The sequence below is a fragment of the Ptiloglossa arizonensis genome, chromosome 4, assembly GCF_051014685.1.
Source record: "Ptiloglossa arizonensis isolate GNS036 chromosome 4, iyPtiAriz1_principal, whole genome shotgun sequence".
Taxonomy (NCBI): Eukaryota; Metazoa; Arthropoda; class Insecta; order Hymenoptera; family Colletidae; genus Ptiloglossa; species Ptiloglossa arizonensis.
The window spans coordinates 11,292,358-11,307,355 of record NC_135051.1 but is presented as its reverse complement, the minus strand read 5'-3'; the positions used below and the strand labels follow the sequence as shown (position 1 = coordinate 11,307,355).

Sequence of the window (14,998 nt, the reverse complement as noted above, 5' to 3'; positions counted from 1 at the left end):
AATCGATTCTAAATCAAATCACTTGGAATTGATTCACCAAACAATTGAACCCCGAAAAATCAATCTTTTAAAATTTGTAGTTTAGAGCATAAACACTTGATACTTTGAAATCGTTAAATTTGCATATTTATAATTTATAACTAAAATAAAGAAAAGGAAAGAATTGAATAAAATTTTAATATCTTAATATCTTAGGTACGGACAGAAAACAAGAATTTAAAGAGTATTAAAGCAGTATAGCAATAGAAAGCTAATAATTTACAAATCGCAGAATCTCGATACTTTCCTATCGTCTACCGTAATAATATTAAATACAGATAGTTTATTTTGATATCAGTTTCCGAATATTGTAAGAAACATACGCTTTCAACATAAATTGATACTGTTGAAAAACGATGTAAAAAATCACAAATCTGAAACGTCTTTATTGAATCGAACCATTACGTAATGCGTCCTGCGTCCTGCGTGATAAGTTGAATAGTGAAATCGAAATCGAGCCACAGTTCTGGAATTCAGAACGTTCACAAAGAGCTCATTCTACGAACCGAAAAACGATTCACGCTTGACAAAATTAATTCATACCAGAGTTGAATATCAAAAAGTCGAAAATCGTTTAAAAAAGATCGACTCTTCGGAAGATCGATTCTGAATCGCACATCCCTAATTCGTAGCCACATTAGCGTAGTTTTTGAATGAAAGCGTCGAAACAGAATAATTCTTACTATTTGTATATTACCATTAATTCGGTGAAATTCTCCTAATAAAAAAATATGTTTAATTTAATGTCTTTAATATTCACTAGTGTCTTGAAATTTATTTATAGCTGAAAGAATTAATTTGTATTTATTGAAAATAATATAAACGCGTTCAATTTTTTCTTTATTTCATTTAATTTCAGTAAATGTACCATTAATCTTTTTACTAATTTATTCTTCGTAAACTTTTGCTTTCACGTGTCGCGGCATCTTAATATAAAATTTATGAATTTTTCATGGCAAGATCTACGGAGTTATACGGACATTTGATACTCTATGGATTTTTAAAAATTTGAGTTGGTAACACTGCCTAAGCCTTGAAAATTCGATGTGATTAAACGTGTTCAACGCAGTTTATTTATGGTAGACTCCGTGATTATGTAAAGTTTATATGTGTGTGGTTATCTCATAAAAAGTAGTATTAGTAAAGTTTTATCTAGCGTAATGGAGAGAGACACTAAATAATGTTTCACGTGTTCACAGTGCGGCCTTTAGTTTAGTGTATGTATTGAAGAAATAATATGAATGACGTTTACGTGAGACAGCATATTACCATCTATTGTTCCCGATAAACTTACATACGATTTCGAGATAGAATACGTATTTAAATATCTTGAAAACGCGTAAGTGTCTGACAATTCTAGATTTACTTTGATGACATTTAGTAAATAATACAATATGCGTGCAGACATCGCAATTTTGGGTGTCTTCCTCGGCTGTTGTAGCAATGTTATTTTTCTGGAGCTTCTTGTTAAGTAAGTATTTTGTATTTTATATTAATATATTACATAACCATAAACATTAGTTCCATACACTGCTATTTTAAAATTTAGAGATGTAGTAACTCATATTTTTTTAAGATAGAGTATGAAAGTGATTCGTTAAGTGTAGTAATATTTACTATTCAGAAATATAATGAATAAAATAATAGCAATACCTTTTTTTATAGAGAAGATCCTGGTAGTGGAAATCTTATTACATTTGCACAATTCCTTTTTATATCAATAGAAGGATTTTTATTTACTTCTAAATGTGGGACTATAAAGCCCAATATAGGAATAAAGGACTACTTTATATTGGTAACCATGTTTTTTATTGCAAATGTTTGTAATAATTATGCATTTAATTTCAATATACCTATGCCATTACATATGATATTCAGAGCTGTAAGTACCCATAAATAAAATTTATTGTCAGTTAAATTTTTGGACTACTTATAAAATTAATGTTTACATGTATACATGTTTTAGGGTTCTCTGATAGCTAATATGATTATGGGTATTCTTATTTTGAAGAAAAAATATACATTTAGCAAGTTTTTATCAGTGTTTATGATTACTCTTGGAATTGCCATTTGTACGATTGTCAGTGGTAAAGAAATCAAATCGTTGCAACCTAAAAATGTTGAACAAATACCTACCACACCATGGGATGATTTTTTTTGGTGGATATTGGGTATTTCATTATTAACAATTGCATTATTTGTTTCTGCTAGAATGGGTATTTTTCAAGAAGTATTGCACACAAAGTATGGGAAAAACCCAAAGGAAGCATTATATTATACGGTATACTTAATTTGTATTATTATATTTACAATTTTATAAAATGATATATAACATTCACTATTTTTTTCAGCATTTATTGCCATTACCATTTTTTATAATATTGGCTTCTAACATATGGGAACATTTTGTATATGCACTTGCATCAGAGCCATTAGAAATATGGCCAATCAATTTATCCGTGCCAAAACTAATTTTATATCTTATAGGAAACATTCTCACGCAGTATCCTTTTACTAATTTTCAACTATTTAACAGCTTTGTGCTTAAGTTTTTTTTATTTGTTTGTCTATGTATATATTATAATGTTATAAATAGAGATAAAAGCAGAGAATCAACTCAAAAACACCTCAGTGACCTACTCAGGTTGTCTTTCTATAGTTTACAATTATGCTTCACAAAGACTTTCTAATCTAGTCTTACATCTTCCTAGCATTACTAATTTCTTGTCGAATGAATATTATTTGTTGAGTATTTAAAGGGATTACGAGAATCCATAATTGAAAAACAAAAGGTGTTAAACTAGTATCGTAGTTGAACAATTGAGCAATACAGTAGGGTCAAACAATATTCACTATTCCATGCTTAAGTTCTCAGTTGAAGTTTGAGTTAGGTAAACATTTTTGATGCTGCTAAATATATGCATGTTTATGTTTGCACATAAAACAATGTAGTCTAACTCAGACTTTGACACAAAAATGGTAGGAATGCAATTGTACTATTGCGCCCTATTATTTAAATGGTTAATACATTAAATCTCAAAAAATTTATTTATTCTTAACAATAATTTTAGATACCTGTGCATTAGTTCTGTTTTTGTATTAACAGCAGAATGTACATCACTTACAGTAACTTTAGTAATAACGTTACGAAAATTTCTATCTTTAGTTTTCTCTATAATGTACTTTCAGAATCCTTTTACAATATATCACTGGATTGGTACACTTCTAGTTTTTATGGGAACAGTGATATTTACAGAAATATTACCAAGGATTGCAGAAAATTTACAACCTAAGCAGAAATTAAAGAAAGTACAATAATAGTGGTATTATCAATCAAATAAATAAAATATTTCATATTGTTTAATTTAATTTAAAAGAGGAATAAAACATTTTGTGAATAAATATGTGGTTTATCTTTGTATATTCATATTTTTCTAAGCATTACAGTATAAGTAATATTTTTTTGAAAATATATAGTGAATTTTTGTGAAATATATAGTGTCACTAATCTTTTAGTGAAATTTTATTAACATAAAATTAACACTTTACCGACCGACAGCTTATTAATCGGCTTTTTGCCGCTAACACTCACCGACCGGTAGCCTATTAATCGGTTTTTTTTAGAAGTATTTCTTTTGCAAATAATGGCAAAAGAAATATAAATATCATATCAACAATACATTTGGCACAATTAATGAAATTCAGAAACAAATATAAGATCAGATGGTCAATAAAAAAGCCAGATTCAATAGTAAATTATAACAAATATATGAAGGGCGTAGATCGCGCGAATCAATATCTCTCCTATTATTCAATTTTTCGGAAGACAAAGGAGTGGACTAAACTAATTGTTATGTTTTTTATAAATTGTGCACTTTTCAATTTGTTTAAAGAATATACAGTATTAAATGGAAAAAAGATTATATATACAAATGTCTTGGAAAAGTAACAGTTTTGTGGATGGAAAATTGTGAATCAAAGGAAAATTATGAAAATTTATCTGGTACAATAAACATTTCTGCGCTAAAAGGAGAATATCCAGATTAGATTATCCGGGAAGACTATCAAATTTTGAAAAACATAAACTTATAAATAATGACTAGTGACTGATGTAAAAAACTCCAAAAATAATATAGAGTTTGTGCAATTAAAATAAAACAGATATAGAACATGTTTCGTTTGTAAATTTTGCAATATTTCATAAAGATGGTGTTGTTTTGAGTGATATCACATTTTAAACAAATATTAAACTATTATTTACTTGTAATCTAATTTAAATATTGAAAACGATTCTAATGGATTCTAATAAATATTGTTTAATATTAATGTCATAAAAATAAAAAATTTTATTAGACTTATTACCCTATAATAATATAAAGCAAAAAGCTCATACATTCCTACGCGATTATTTAAGACGTAATAAAGTCGGTGTCAAGATCTATTTTAAAAATTACCGGTCGACAAAGTATTAAAACAAGAGTGCATTGTTACATTTCTGAAAAATACATAAGGGCATAGTTTTTTTCATGCTGTTAAATGAGAGAAACTTCTTGATGAACACTTATATTCTGTCAGATACGCATAATTTACTTTTTCGACCATTATGTTATAGTTCAACCTATTACATTTGTTTATGTTTAAATTTAGAACTAATGTTAAAGTTTTATTAGAGTACAAAGTTTCATATTTTCTTATAATAATACTTCTAATTCATATAAATTTGTAACTCTGGATACTATAAATTATTTATATCTTTTCATAATAAACATTCATTTGGGATAACCACTATATCTAACAACTATGCATCTGATACCACATCCTGAAACATAATTTCAAAAGTTTTAGAATATTTTAAAAATATTTTTATCCGAAATGTATATAAAAATAATTTTGGAGCACTTTTTATAATACCGCTTTTGCTGTCAGGTATTCTGTCAATCACGGTATTGTTTAACATTTCCTACACTAAATTAATGTATAAAGTTGGTTTTTAAATCTACTACCTTCAATAATTATGAATTACGACAGAAATTGTGTGTAATATCCTTAATTTTTATCATTGTCTTCGTTGATTACTGGTGTCACTTAATCGATATTAAATACTTTATTAAGTATTTCTGCAGGTCTCATAATTTTTAAAGAAACCGCACCTGCGATAAATGATAAACAATTTATTTTACAACTTCAACATTTGGAAATTGTGCAGAAGGTACAAGAAGGATGAAATGTTGATCAACTTGTTGTTGAGTCTAATGTAAGTAACAGAAATTATGAGAAGGTACAAACAGTCATTATCTATTCGACAATAGTGGGAAAATTCGATAAATCCGATATGTGTACAGTGTGTAAAAAGGTAACGAAAATTTGTGTACGAAGACATTCTTATTACAAGAAAAATAAAGTAAATTCAAGAACTTGACAATTCGGCTAATCAATGGATTTCACGTTTCAAAGCTAAATATGGTGTACGACTAATAAGTGTGCGAATCAAGAGCGAAAGAGTTTATTGATAAGCTTGCAGAAATGTATAAAAAGAATTTTGAGGAAGAAAATATTTTATAATATAAACGAAACTTTAATGTGTTAAACTTTTCCATTAAAGATTTTGGCTCATTGGGATGAGGAACGGGTGAACGGTAAAAATCTAAGAAAAATGGTGTACCTCCGGCATTTTGTGCCAATTCTACAGATACACATAAATTACCACATTTTATTCATAAGTATACTTCTACAGCGGTGCTCTAACTGCGTCTCATAAATACTTGTGATACTTGTTCCAACTATTGGACTGATAAAAGAGGACCTTTTAATATTTTCAATATTATCAAAATGTACAATAACTTCTGCAATTCACGTTCGAATACTCCTTTTTGCACAGATCGGAAACAATTTTTGTTTAAAAATTGATGCCTTACGACAAGAAACAAAGAATTCTAAATACACTTGTCACTTATTTTTGTCCATATATTGTACATATAAAGTTACAGGAAAATTGATTAAATTTTAACAATAAAAATGACCAAAAAAATGTACTTTTTTAAATATATCTTTTAAACAAAGTATGTTTTTTTTTTTTATAAATTTATCTATCGATCGCCTCTCGAATTTGAAAGAAAGAATTTTGTTCCAGGCCCACTAGATCCCGGAATATTTAAAAAATTTGTTTTCGACACCCAACTGAGGATTGTTTCCACACCCTTACGATAGATGATGGCCGATAAAAAAAATGTGACAAATATTTTTTTGAAAATTTTCTACTCTAGAAATTTAATTAAAATTGACGTCTGTCACAAAATTATGTTCCCTTGTTATGTGGATAACATTAAAAAATTTGGTACTCAAGCTTGGCACTTATCCAAGAAAACTATTGATTCTTATTTTACATACGATTTCGAGCCGAGATCGAAGTTCAGTTTTTTCTTTTGCTGAATGTAAATGTGGATAATGAGTGATAAAGAAAGGTGATTGACATTTGAGGTGATAAAAAAACATATCAGTGAGATAATACTAGTACAATGATAAATTTTGGTATTTGTGAAGTTGTTCTGATTAAGTATTTAATGAGCGATGGTAACTTTTTCATATTGCTCATTAAATAAGTAAACATAGTTCAAAGTTTATCGTTTTTGGTCTCATTTTATTTGGAAAATCTTACAAATACGTTAGTAAAAGTTTAATACGTTAAAAAGATAAAAATAAAAAAAGTTTTATTGTTGCATAAGTGTTGAATACACTGCCCGGGTCTTCGAGTTTCCGACATATCACGGAGAATCTTCTACAGTGGTGGGGATGAACAACAGGCATATAGCGACAAACAAAATTATGTGAACAATTAGAGAAAATAGCTATAAATAAAATATAGTTGAAATAGTATTACACACTACTATAGACTTAAGTTTAATATATTATTTACCCTTATGGTACGCAGAATATTTATACAAAACTCAAATTAATATTTACACTTTTGTATACAGAAACCGTACTTAATAAATATATAAGTATATAAAGAGAGAAAGAGAGAGAGTTGTGAGTTACTATCCGTGGAAAACTCTAGAACCCATCATCTGCGGATACCAGGGTCTTACTACGTATACTACGTATATATCTTTTTAAAGAAATTTAATATGGACAAAAAAATACCTCTATATATACATTATTTTGCTCTCGATACATAAAAACTTTCATTAAAATCAGACTTATAGATTCGGAGAATTTATTCATAATAGAGCGTACGCATACATTCATTAGCTACTGTAAATACAGAGGAAAAAGTTGTTACAAATTTCCAAGTTGTCCCTATAATATATCCAAAAATTATAAAAATCGATAGAGAGATAAATTAAAAAATTTCAAATAAAAAGAAAGTTTGGAAATTTAGTGCATCAATTTAGTTATTTTTACACATATATTGAAATTCTGAATAGTGTATTTTATTTACAGAGCATGATTATTCATTGAAAATAATTTTTAATACACAATTCGTCTTGAAGGCGTACTAGTAGAAATTGTTCATTTTCATTTAGTTCATTTGTTCACAGTCATTTTTGTTTCATTTTTAAATATACCTTAGGGATAATCAAACCAATGCGATAATTTGCGGTCTTCTAAGATATCAGATAGAGCAAAGGGTACAGTGTTTTCCGTGCCGCTTGTTCTTTCTGTGCACGCTTTGCACAATTCGTATAGTTTCTAAAATCTTCCGTATTTAATTTTATAACTTAGGATTAGGGATACGGTAAATTTATAACATAGAAATAAAAATACCAATTAATAATTATTGTTCAGAAACGGCACAGAGATTTGTCTAAGTATATCCATCGGATAGAATGATATATGAAATTTCATTGCGACTAGGAGAAGAGGTATAGAATCTCGCAATAAAGATATTAAGAGCTTCATGGAATATTACTGTAACTAAATGTATGAATTTAACATAAAAGAGAACACTACTGTTTTTTTTTTTAGAGTTATGTCATTGTAATATATACATCTTCCAACGAATTACCATAGATTTGAAACTGCTAATTTTGAATATTTGCTTTAATGTAGTCCGCCATTTTGTATCAGCTATTTACTTCTGTTCAATTTTGATTAAAAATTCGTAGGTAGCAATCTTGAAAACTCCAACGTATCAAGATTAGATTGAATTTGATAATTTTTGAAACATATGTTCGCTATTTTGAATTCATCATTCATTCACACACAGTTTACAAATATAACTAAAGTGGAATTTGGATCCTTTAGTGCTTTGAACTCGCTAAAGGAAAGTTTTCGCCCAAGTGTCGCGACGCATCCTTATCCAAATTCAGCATTAGTGAGAGTTGTAAAGCAACATTTGTATTTGGAAATTGTGTATGTTTCAAATACTGTTTTCCAGGAGGAATGACCACAACAAACTTATTAAATGAAAATAGTTTTTCTTTTTTAATATTTTACTTAAATTTCATATTAAAAGGATCACAGCCAAAAGTGAATGGACAAATGTACTTGTAGTTCTGGAATTAATTTACAATTTACAACGTCGTAGTTAAGAGGATGTATATGAGAAAAAGAAGTTAAACATGTTACAGAAATTCAACAAGAAGAAGTTACAATAGACATTGATGTCGGTAAAAAACCGATCCTTATCGGCATTAATTATGCGTAGCTACGGCACTGTTGAATCAAGATAATCGAGCGACGCAACGTATGGCGGCAAAACGCTATGCACGAGTTGCGGACAAATATTTTGTCGGCCTGTTCGAATTGAAAACCGTTTCGACACTTCTGCTGTGTGCTTTCTTTTTCAGAAATGTCTACAGAATCTAATCCTGTGTAGAGTTTCCGGACTAGATAAAGAACTTTTCATAAATATGCAAAAATTATTTGTAAGAACTCCGTACATCGACATTTTGTTAAACTTTGACCATCATTTATAACTATTTAGCACCAGCAAAAATCTAATAACTCCTATACCGATAAATTTAGAAAACTTTTCTGTATTGTTTAAGACCACACCAAAGTCCTTATCGTTTTTAGTTTTCACGAAATACTTCATTTTTAAAAAAATGTGTATTTTTCGAAAATTGAGAGCGATAGAGCAATTCTGCTTCTGGATTCGTGTTTAGGACCATAAATAGTATAAGAATCATAATAGATGTTGTAAATCAAAATTTTGTGTTGCACTGTGTAATTATTAAGTTTGGTTACATTTCATTCCATTTATTTCAGTGAATAAGTTTTTATTCACTAAGATGCACAATTGCCACTAGTGGAGAATGTGTTTTTTCTTAAACGTACGTGATGCACGAGATGAATGAATAATCTGCGGTGACCGAACACTTGTAGTGCGGTTGTTTTTTTTTTACCCAATGCACACGTTTTTTTAAATTAATAAAGTTATATACTTATTTTATGATGTTAATATAATTTGTTTGCAATATACATGGTACTTGATACCTTTAAGAATGATCCATTTTAAATTATATGTAAAATATTAATTGTTAAATCTAATTGTATAGTTAATTGCAATACATAGAGGCACTTATTATATGTATTTTCATATATTGTGGAAATGTGCATACATACATTTTTTCCATTATTACGAATTATTACTAAAAACAATTATTTCATTATAAATATATTTCATTTCAGTAATTGCATGAGCTGATTTTATTACAACTTATAGAATTATTATATATTATATAAAATATGTTGTAACAATAATTTCTGCTTTGAATACACAATTATTTCAATGATACAAGTATAATATTTTCTTATATAGAATATATTTTATATAATAAATACATCCTTTTTCTACTTAGTAACAATTTGTATTCAATATTAGGTCACATTATGAATGTTCATATATTATCATACACATGCTATTAAAATTTCGTTGATTGAACAGTTGTTTGGAAACTAAATACTGAAAATGAATCGATGATTATACGTTGATAGCTTTGAAATGTAACTTTGGTTAATTCATCTGAGGTACAGAATTTAGTATTTTTAAATGTGATGTTTATATACTCATTATAATAAAAAGTATATGTAAATGTTATAATGATGTTTACAAATTATGAAATGACTATCCGTGTATAAGTTTTGTCACATTTCCTTATGTATATTTGTTAAATACAAATATGATAAACAATAGCTGTATAAATGTACAAAAACGTAAGAAACTAAAGCTAAATTTCCAAAAGATGGGCTAACAATTTTACTGTTGCTAAAATATGAGAAATGAATTGTTGCTTTGCAATACAACAGAGTTTTAATATAAAATTAATATAATATACAGCTTATAGTTAATCTCATGTAATAATGTTCAAATTAATATACATATTGAAGATTACAATAATTGAAATTGGAACCCTATCTAGTACCTAACTATTCTTAAATTGGTCAACGTCCATGAAAAATTTCACATTAATTTATCCCTGTTTCGCATCGAAATTCGGCAATCTAAGTGAAAGACATTTCTCTGTAACTTATTGTAAGAGTAAATATAGACTAGCAAGGGAACACCGCGAACCGTCACTCCCGGATTTGAATGAAACTTTGTAGGTTTATAGAGTGATCCAAGACAAGAATAACGGTATGCTTCATTCGTGCCCAATCGCCCTTTAAGGGTGTGAAAACAACCCTCGAAGTCAAATCGGCGTTTCCACTTTTTCGCGTATATCTTTTAAAATACATGAAATACAAAAAAATGTTTTAGGTAAAAGTTTAATGGTACAATGAGCGCTATAAATTTACATTAAGAAAATTTTAAAACAAGTTTTTTTTCTTAAAAAGAAAATTTTTTTTTACGTTATTTTAAAGAATTTCTACATTTTGATAATAACTAAAAATATTACTTGTTTTATTCTGAATTCAACCATGTATACTAATTTTACTATACACCATCGACTTATGCAGATACACGACGAAACGTACACCGTGCGCGCGATTCCGCGCTAAAAACACACAGTAAATTACATATTCAGATTTCTTGTTTTCGTCGCACTTCCTAATACATGACGATAACAAATACAATAACATATTCAAAGATATTAAAATGTATTAAATTTCATAACTGTACTTGTTTTGTATGAGATATATTTAATCTATATATTTTATATTAATGAGATATAAAAAAAAAAATTGAGTTTCAAGAATGCTATCGCGTTCCCCCGATGGTCCTGCGTTTTCAACCGTGTAATCAATTATTGGTAATTTTGCATGGCTGTTTGTGATGTTATTAATCTCATATCTTATGCTCTGTAAATACGAGATAGTGTGATTCACGGAAAACGCATGTCATCCGACAGTTCTTTGTATTAATTGTTAAGATATTCTTTTTCTTATCTTCCTATTTCCTTATAAATACCTAGTCTTCGTCACTGGAATTCATTGTCAGTATCACTGGTACTCTTTCAACTGCATGTAGCATTAGTTATCGATAAAATGGAGTACATAAATCCGGCAAACGTAATTAATTTACTGGTAACGGCTCTACATATATCCAGTAAACCACCGTCTCCTGTTAATCATAGGGAAATCGAACTATCAGAAATTATACATACTATGATACTTGATAGTATGAGCGAAGTTTCATTTACAACCGACTATGTTACGACCCTGGAATACGAAGATCTAGCGCGGCCTCAAGAATGTGAGTTTGTTGAAGAGGGTAATATCGAGGAAAACGTTAGTAGCAATGAATTTGATGAGAGGTGTGTCTCGGGTGAAAGTGGTAACGTAGACCTCAATTATAAATCTCGAGCTGTTGAATTTTGGAGAAGCGGTGAAAAAACGCGCAGGACTCTCGACAGTGTACAACATAAATTTAGAAAAGTTAAATCAGTTAAACAACTGTATCAATGGGAAGAAACATTGGCGAGAGGTGGTACACGCAGAGAGAAGATATTATCAATAGTGAAGTATGTACTGGACAAATTTCAGGCTGCTATGAATCAGGGCTCCTTTGTGCATGACATGGATATAAAGCAATGGGCGCTAGAAGCAAAGGAGGACGTCGACCTTCCTACATTTAAAGCTGGCCATACCTGGATCATGAATTTCAAAAAAGCGCACAACATCGTTTCAAGAAAGGTTACAAAATTCATCAGTCGTTCCACACAACGGGACAAGCAACAATTACAATTGACATCCACCGACTTCGTAAACCGGGTAAAACCATACATTGCTATGTACAATCCAAATAACGTTTACAACGCTGATGAGAGTGGATTTAATTTGGAAATTCATTCTGGTCGTACGTTATCGTACCGTGGTAGAAAGACCATAGAAGCATCCGTGCAGTCAGTATCCTTAACTACACATAGTTATACGATTCTCCCTACCATTTCCGCGAGCGGTCATTTACTGTCACCTATTTATGGTGTTAAAAGAAACTAGTGGGGAATTTGGACCCAGGGTAGAAGAAAGCTTATTTAGACCGGCTAATGTGTATGTTACTGCTTCAAAATCTGGGAAGTTGACATCGCACCATTTCAACATTTGGCTTAAAGAAGTCTTTTTACCAAAGACTGGACTTCAAAGTGTTCTGTTACTTGATTCGTGGTGCGGCCATTGTCCTTCGACTTTTCAGCAAAGTATTCCGGCTGACAAAGAACTTATTACGTTAACCATACCGAAAGGAACAACAGGTTTGATACAACCGCTGGATGTTTACGGTTTTCGGGTATGGAAAAATTTTGTGAGAACTTTTTCAGATCGGGTGTTACTATATGATCTTGATATAAATTTACATCTGCGAAATAATATTATCAAACTGCAATCTCTCACACACAACCAGTTGTCTTCTCCGAGATTCCGGGAATTATTTAAATACTCTTGGTATAAAAGTGGATACCTTGAACAAAGGCCAGACCAGCAATTTGAAAATCCAGTAGATTTCTGTTTCAAATTTCCTGAAGTATATAACCTGCCTCGTTGTAATATGTGTGATAAGCCTGCTATTATAAGATGTGCTTGTTGCAAAAAGTATCTATGTATAGAACATTTCTTTGATGCACATCACCTATGTGAAAACTATGTTGAATGAGATACATGTATAAACCTATTCAAAATAGGATAAAATATTAAATTAGTATGAAACAAATGTTTATGTATGGATATATGTGATATAGTATGTAACATGTCATCAATCTTGATGTAATATCTTATATTATGCTATTATTATGTTATCATACTCAATATCGTCATGTATTAGGAAGTGCGACGAAAACAAGAAATCTGAATATGTAATTTACTGTGTGTTTTTAGCGCGGAATCGCGCGCACGGTGTACGTTTCGTCGTGTATCTGCATAAGTCGATGGTGTATAGTAAAATTAGTATACATGGTTGAATTCAGAATAAAACAAGTAATATTTTTAGTTATTATCAAAATGTAGAAATTCTTTAAAATAACGTAAAAAAAAATTTTCTTTTTAAGAAAAAAAAACTTGTTTTAAAATTTTCTTAATGTAAATTTATAGCGCTCATTGTACCATTAAACTTTTACCTAAAACATTTTTTTGTATTTCATGTATTTTAAAAGATATACGCGAAAAAGTGGAAACGCCGATTTGACTTCGAGGGTTGTTTTCACACCCTTAAAGGGCGATTGGGCACGAATGAAGCATACCGTTATTCTTGTCTTGGATCACTCTATAAACCTACAAAGTTTCATTCAAATCCGGGAGTGACGGTTCGCGGTGTTCCCTTGTTAGTACTAAATTCGAGTTTGAACTTAAACAGATTGAAACGCAAAAGTAAAAGTATTTTAAATTTTTGTTATGTAAAAATTTTGCACTTAACAATATTATTGTACATAAATTGTCACATGGTATTTAAACAAGATAATTGAAATTGCACTTAATGTTTTTATAGCTAGTGTTAATAAAACTTCTCATATAATTATATATTTAATAAACGGTGTACCTCCTACAAAGGAGTTATTAAAAGTTGATAGATCATTAGCACAAATTACATAACTGGTTACATTACAGCATTTACACTACAAATTATTTTCATCATAATTTTATCGAAATTCATGGACATCATTTGTAGTTATAATGTAATTATTATTTCATAGGATTCTTTGTACTATTACTAAGGGTTAGAATGCAACGGCTTCGGGTTTTTCAGCGACTTTAAAAATATTCGATAATTCGTCGACTAGTGTTTCATATCGATAGGCCACTCGAATATCTGGCACATTTGTTCGAGTAATATCATTACCAGCTACTCCCTCTTTAGTATAATTCGGCCCAAGCCAATATTGTTTACTCTATAAAGTAAAGAAAAGTATGTACAGTATGAATTCATTTACCTTCTGCGTAAGATATTAACAAAAATGTAATACATTTTTTAGGATCAATTCTACATATCAAAATAATGAAAAAAGTTTTTGTGCACGTACATGTGTTCGATAAATTTCTCATTTTATTTATAAATAATTTTATATAAACTCATAAAATATTTGTTTTTCAAAAATAATTACTGATGACGTAGGTAGGCCTAAAAAGCTCTCCTTAGTCGTTAACATGACGATTCATAGCTTAAACTTTCTAAGATTAATAATCAACGCGTTATGAACCTTGCCATTGTTATAGGAAAATTAATATGTTGATTTTTCTTTACATAGAAACATTCCACGTCATCTTACGCAAAATGTTCCATTTCGCCTCGCATGGGATACTTTTACAAAAAGTTTAATATTTTCACTTTAACTTGAGAGACAGAGTCTGTTGACACGACAAATCACAGTGTAAGATCTATAAAATGCAATATTTTACTTACCGTCAGTTCCTGAATAAACAAGTTAAATCTATGTTATCTATAATTAATAATTATCATACCACCAGTATATGAAAACTCTTAAGATACAAATACTACGCATTCTGATACTCGTAAAAAAAAACGTTTTCACTAGGCTATAATCGACAACAAAATGATGATCATTTAGTCTGCTGTTATATGATATAG

The 14,998-nt window shown here is 29.6% G+C and overlaps 3 protein-coding genes across 14 annotated transcripts in view; 2 read left to right on the top strand and 1 right to left on the bottom strand.

Annotated features, from left to right (window-relative positions):
- The first annotated feature begins 1,082 nt into the window (after positions 1-1,082).
- On the top strand, positions 1,083-3,458 carry Efr (ER GDP-fucose transporter). The gene is made up of 5 exons (XM_076309124.1): positions 1,083-1,510; positions 1,705-1,921; positions 2,006-2,320; positions 2,391-2,542; positions 3,111-3,458. Exons 1-5 carry the CDS (start codon positions 1,434-1,436, stop codon positions 3,355-3,357), a joined length of 1,008 nt encoding a protein of 335 aa, XP_076165239.1. The 5' UTR covers positions 1,083-1,433; the 3' UTR covers positions 3,358-3,458.
- Positions 3,459-10,005: 6,547 nt separating this feature from the next.
- Positions 10,006-14,998, bottom strand: part of Ampdeam (AMP deaminase) — a 75,291-nt gene continuing 70,298 nt past the window's right edge. For 6 of the 12 annotated variants that reach the window (XM_076308881.1, XM_076308878.1, XM_076308879.1 and 3 more), the window contains one exon: positions 10,007-14,300. In XM_076308881.1, coding sequence (XP_076164996.1) covers positions 14,130-14,300 — 171 coding nt within the window. In that variant the 3' untranslated portion in view covers positions 10,007-14,129. Of the gene's footprint in view, positions 14,301-14,998 lie in introns of all 12 variants that reach the window. The other 6 variants (XM_076308874.1, XM_076308875.1, XM_076308883.1 and 3 more) reach the window with 3 other exon arrangements.
- On the top strand, positions 11,167-14,944 carry LOC143145477 (uncharacterized). The gene is given in 2 exon segments (XM_076308886.1): positions 11,167-12,398; positions 12,400-14,944. Coding segments are annotated over 2 exon segments (1,602 nt in total). The 5' UTR covers positions 11,167-11,469; the 3' UTR covers positions 13,073-14,944.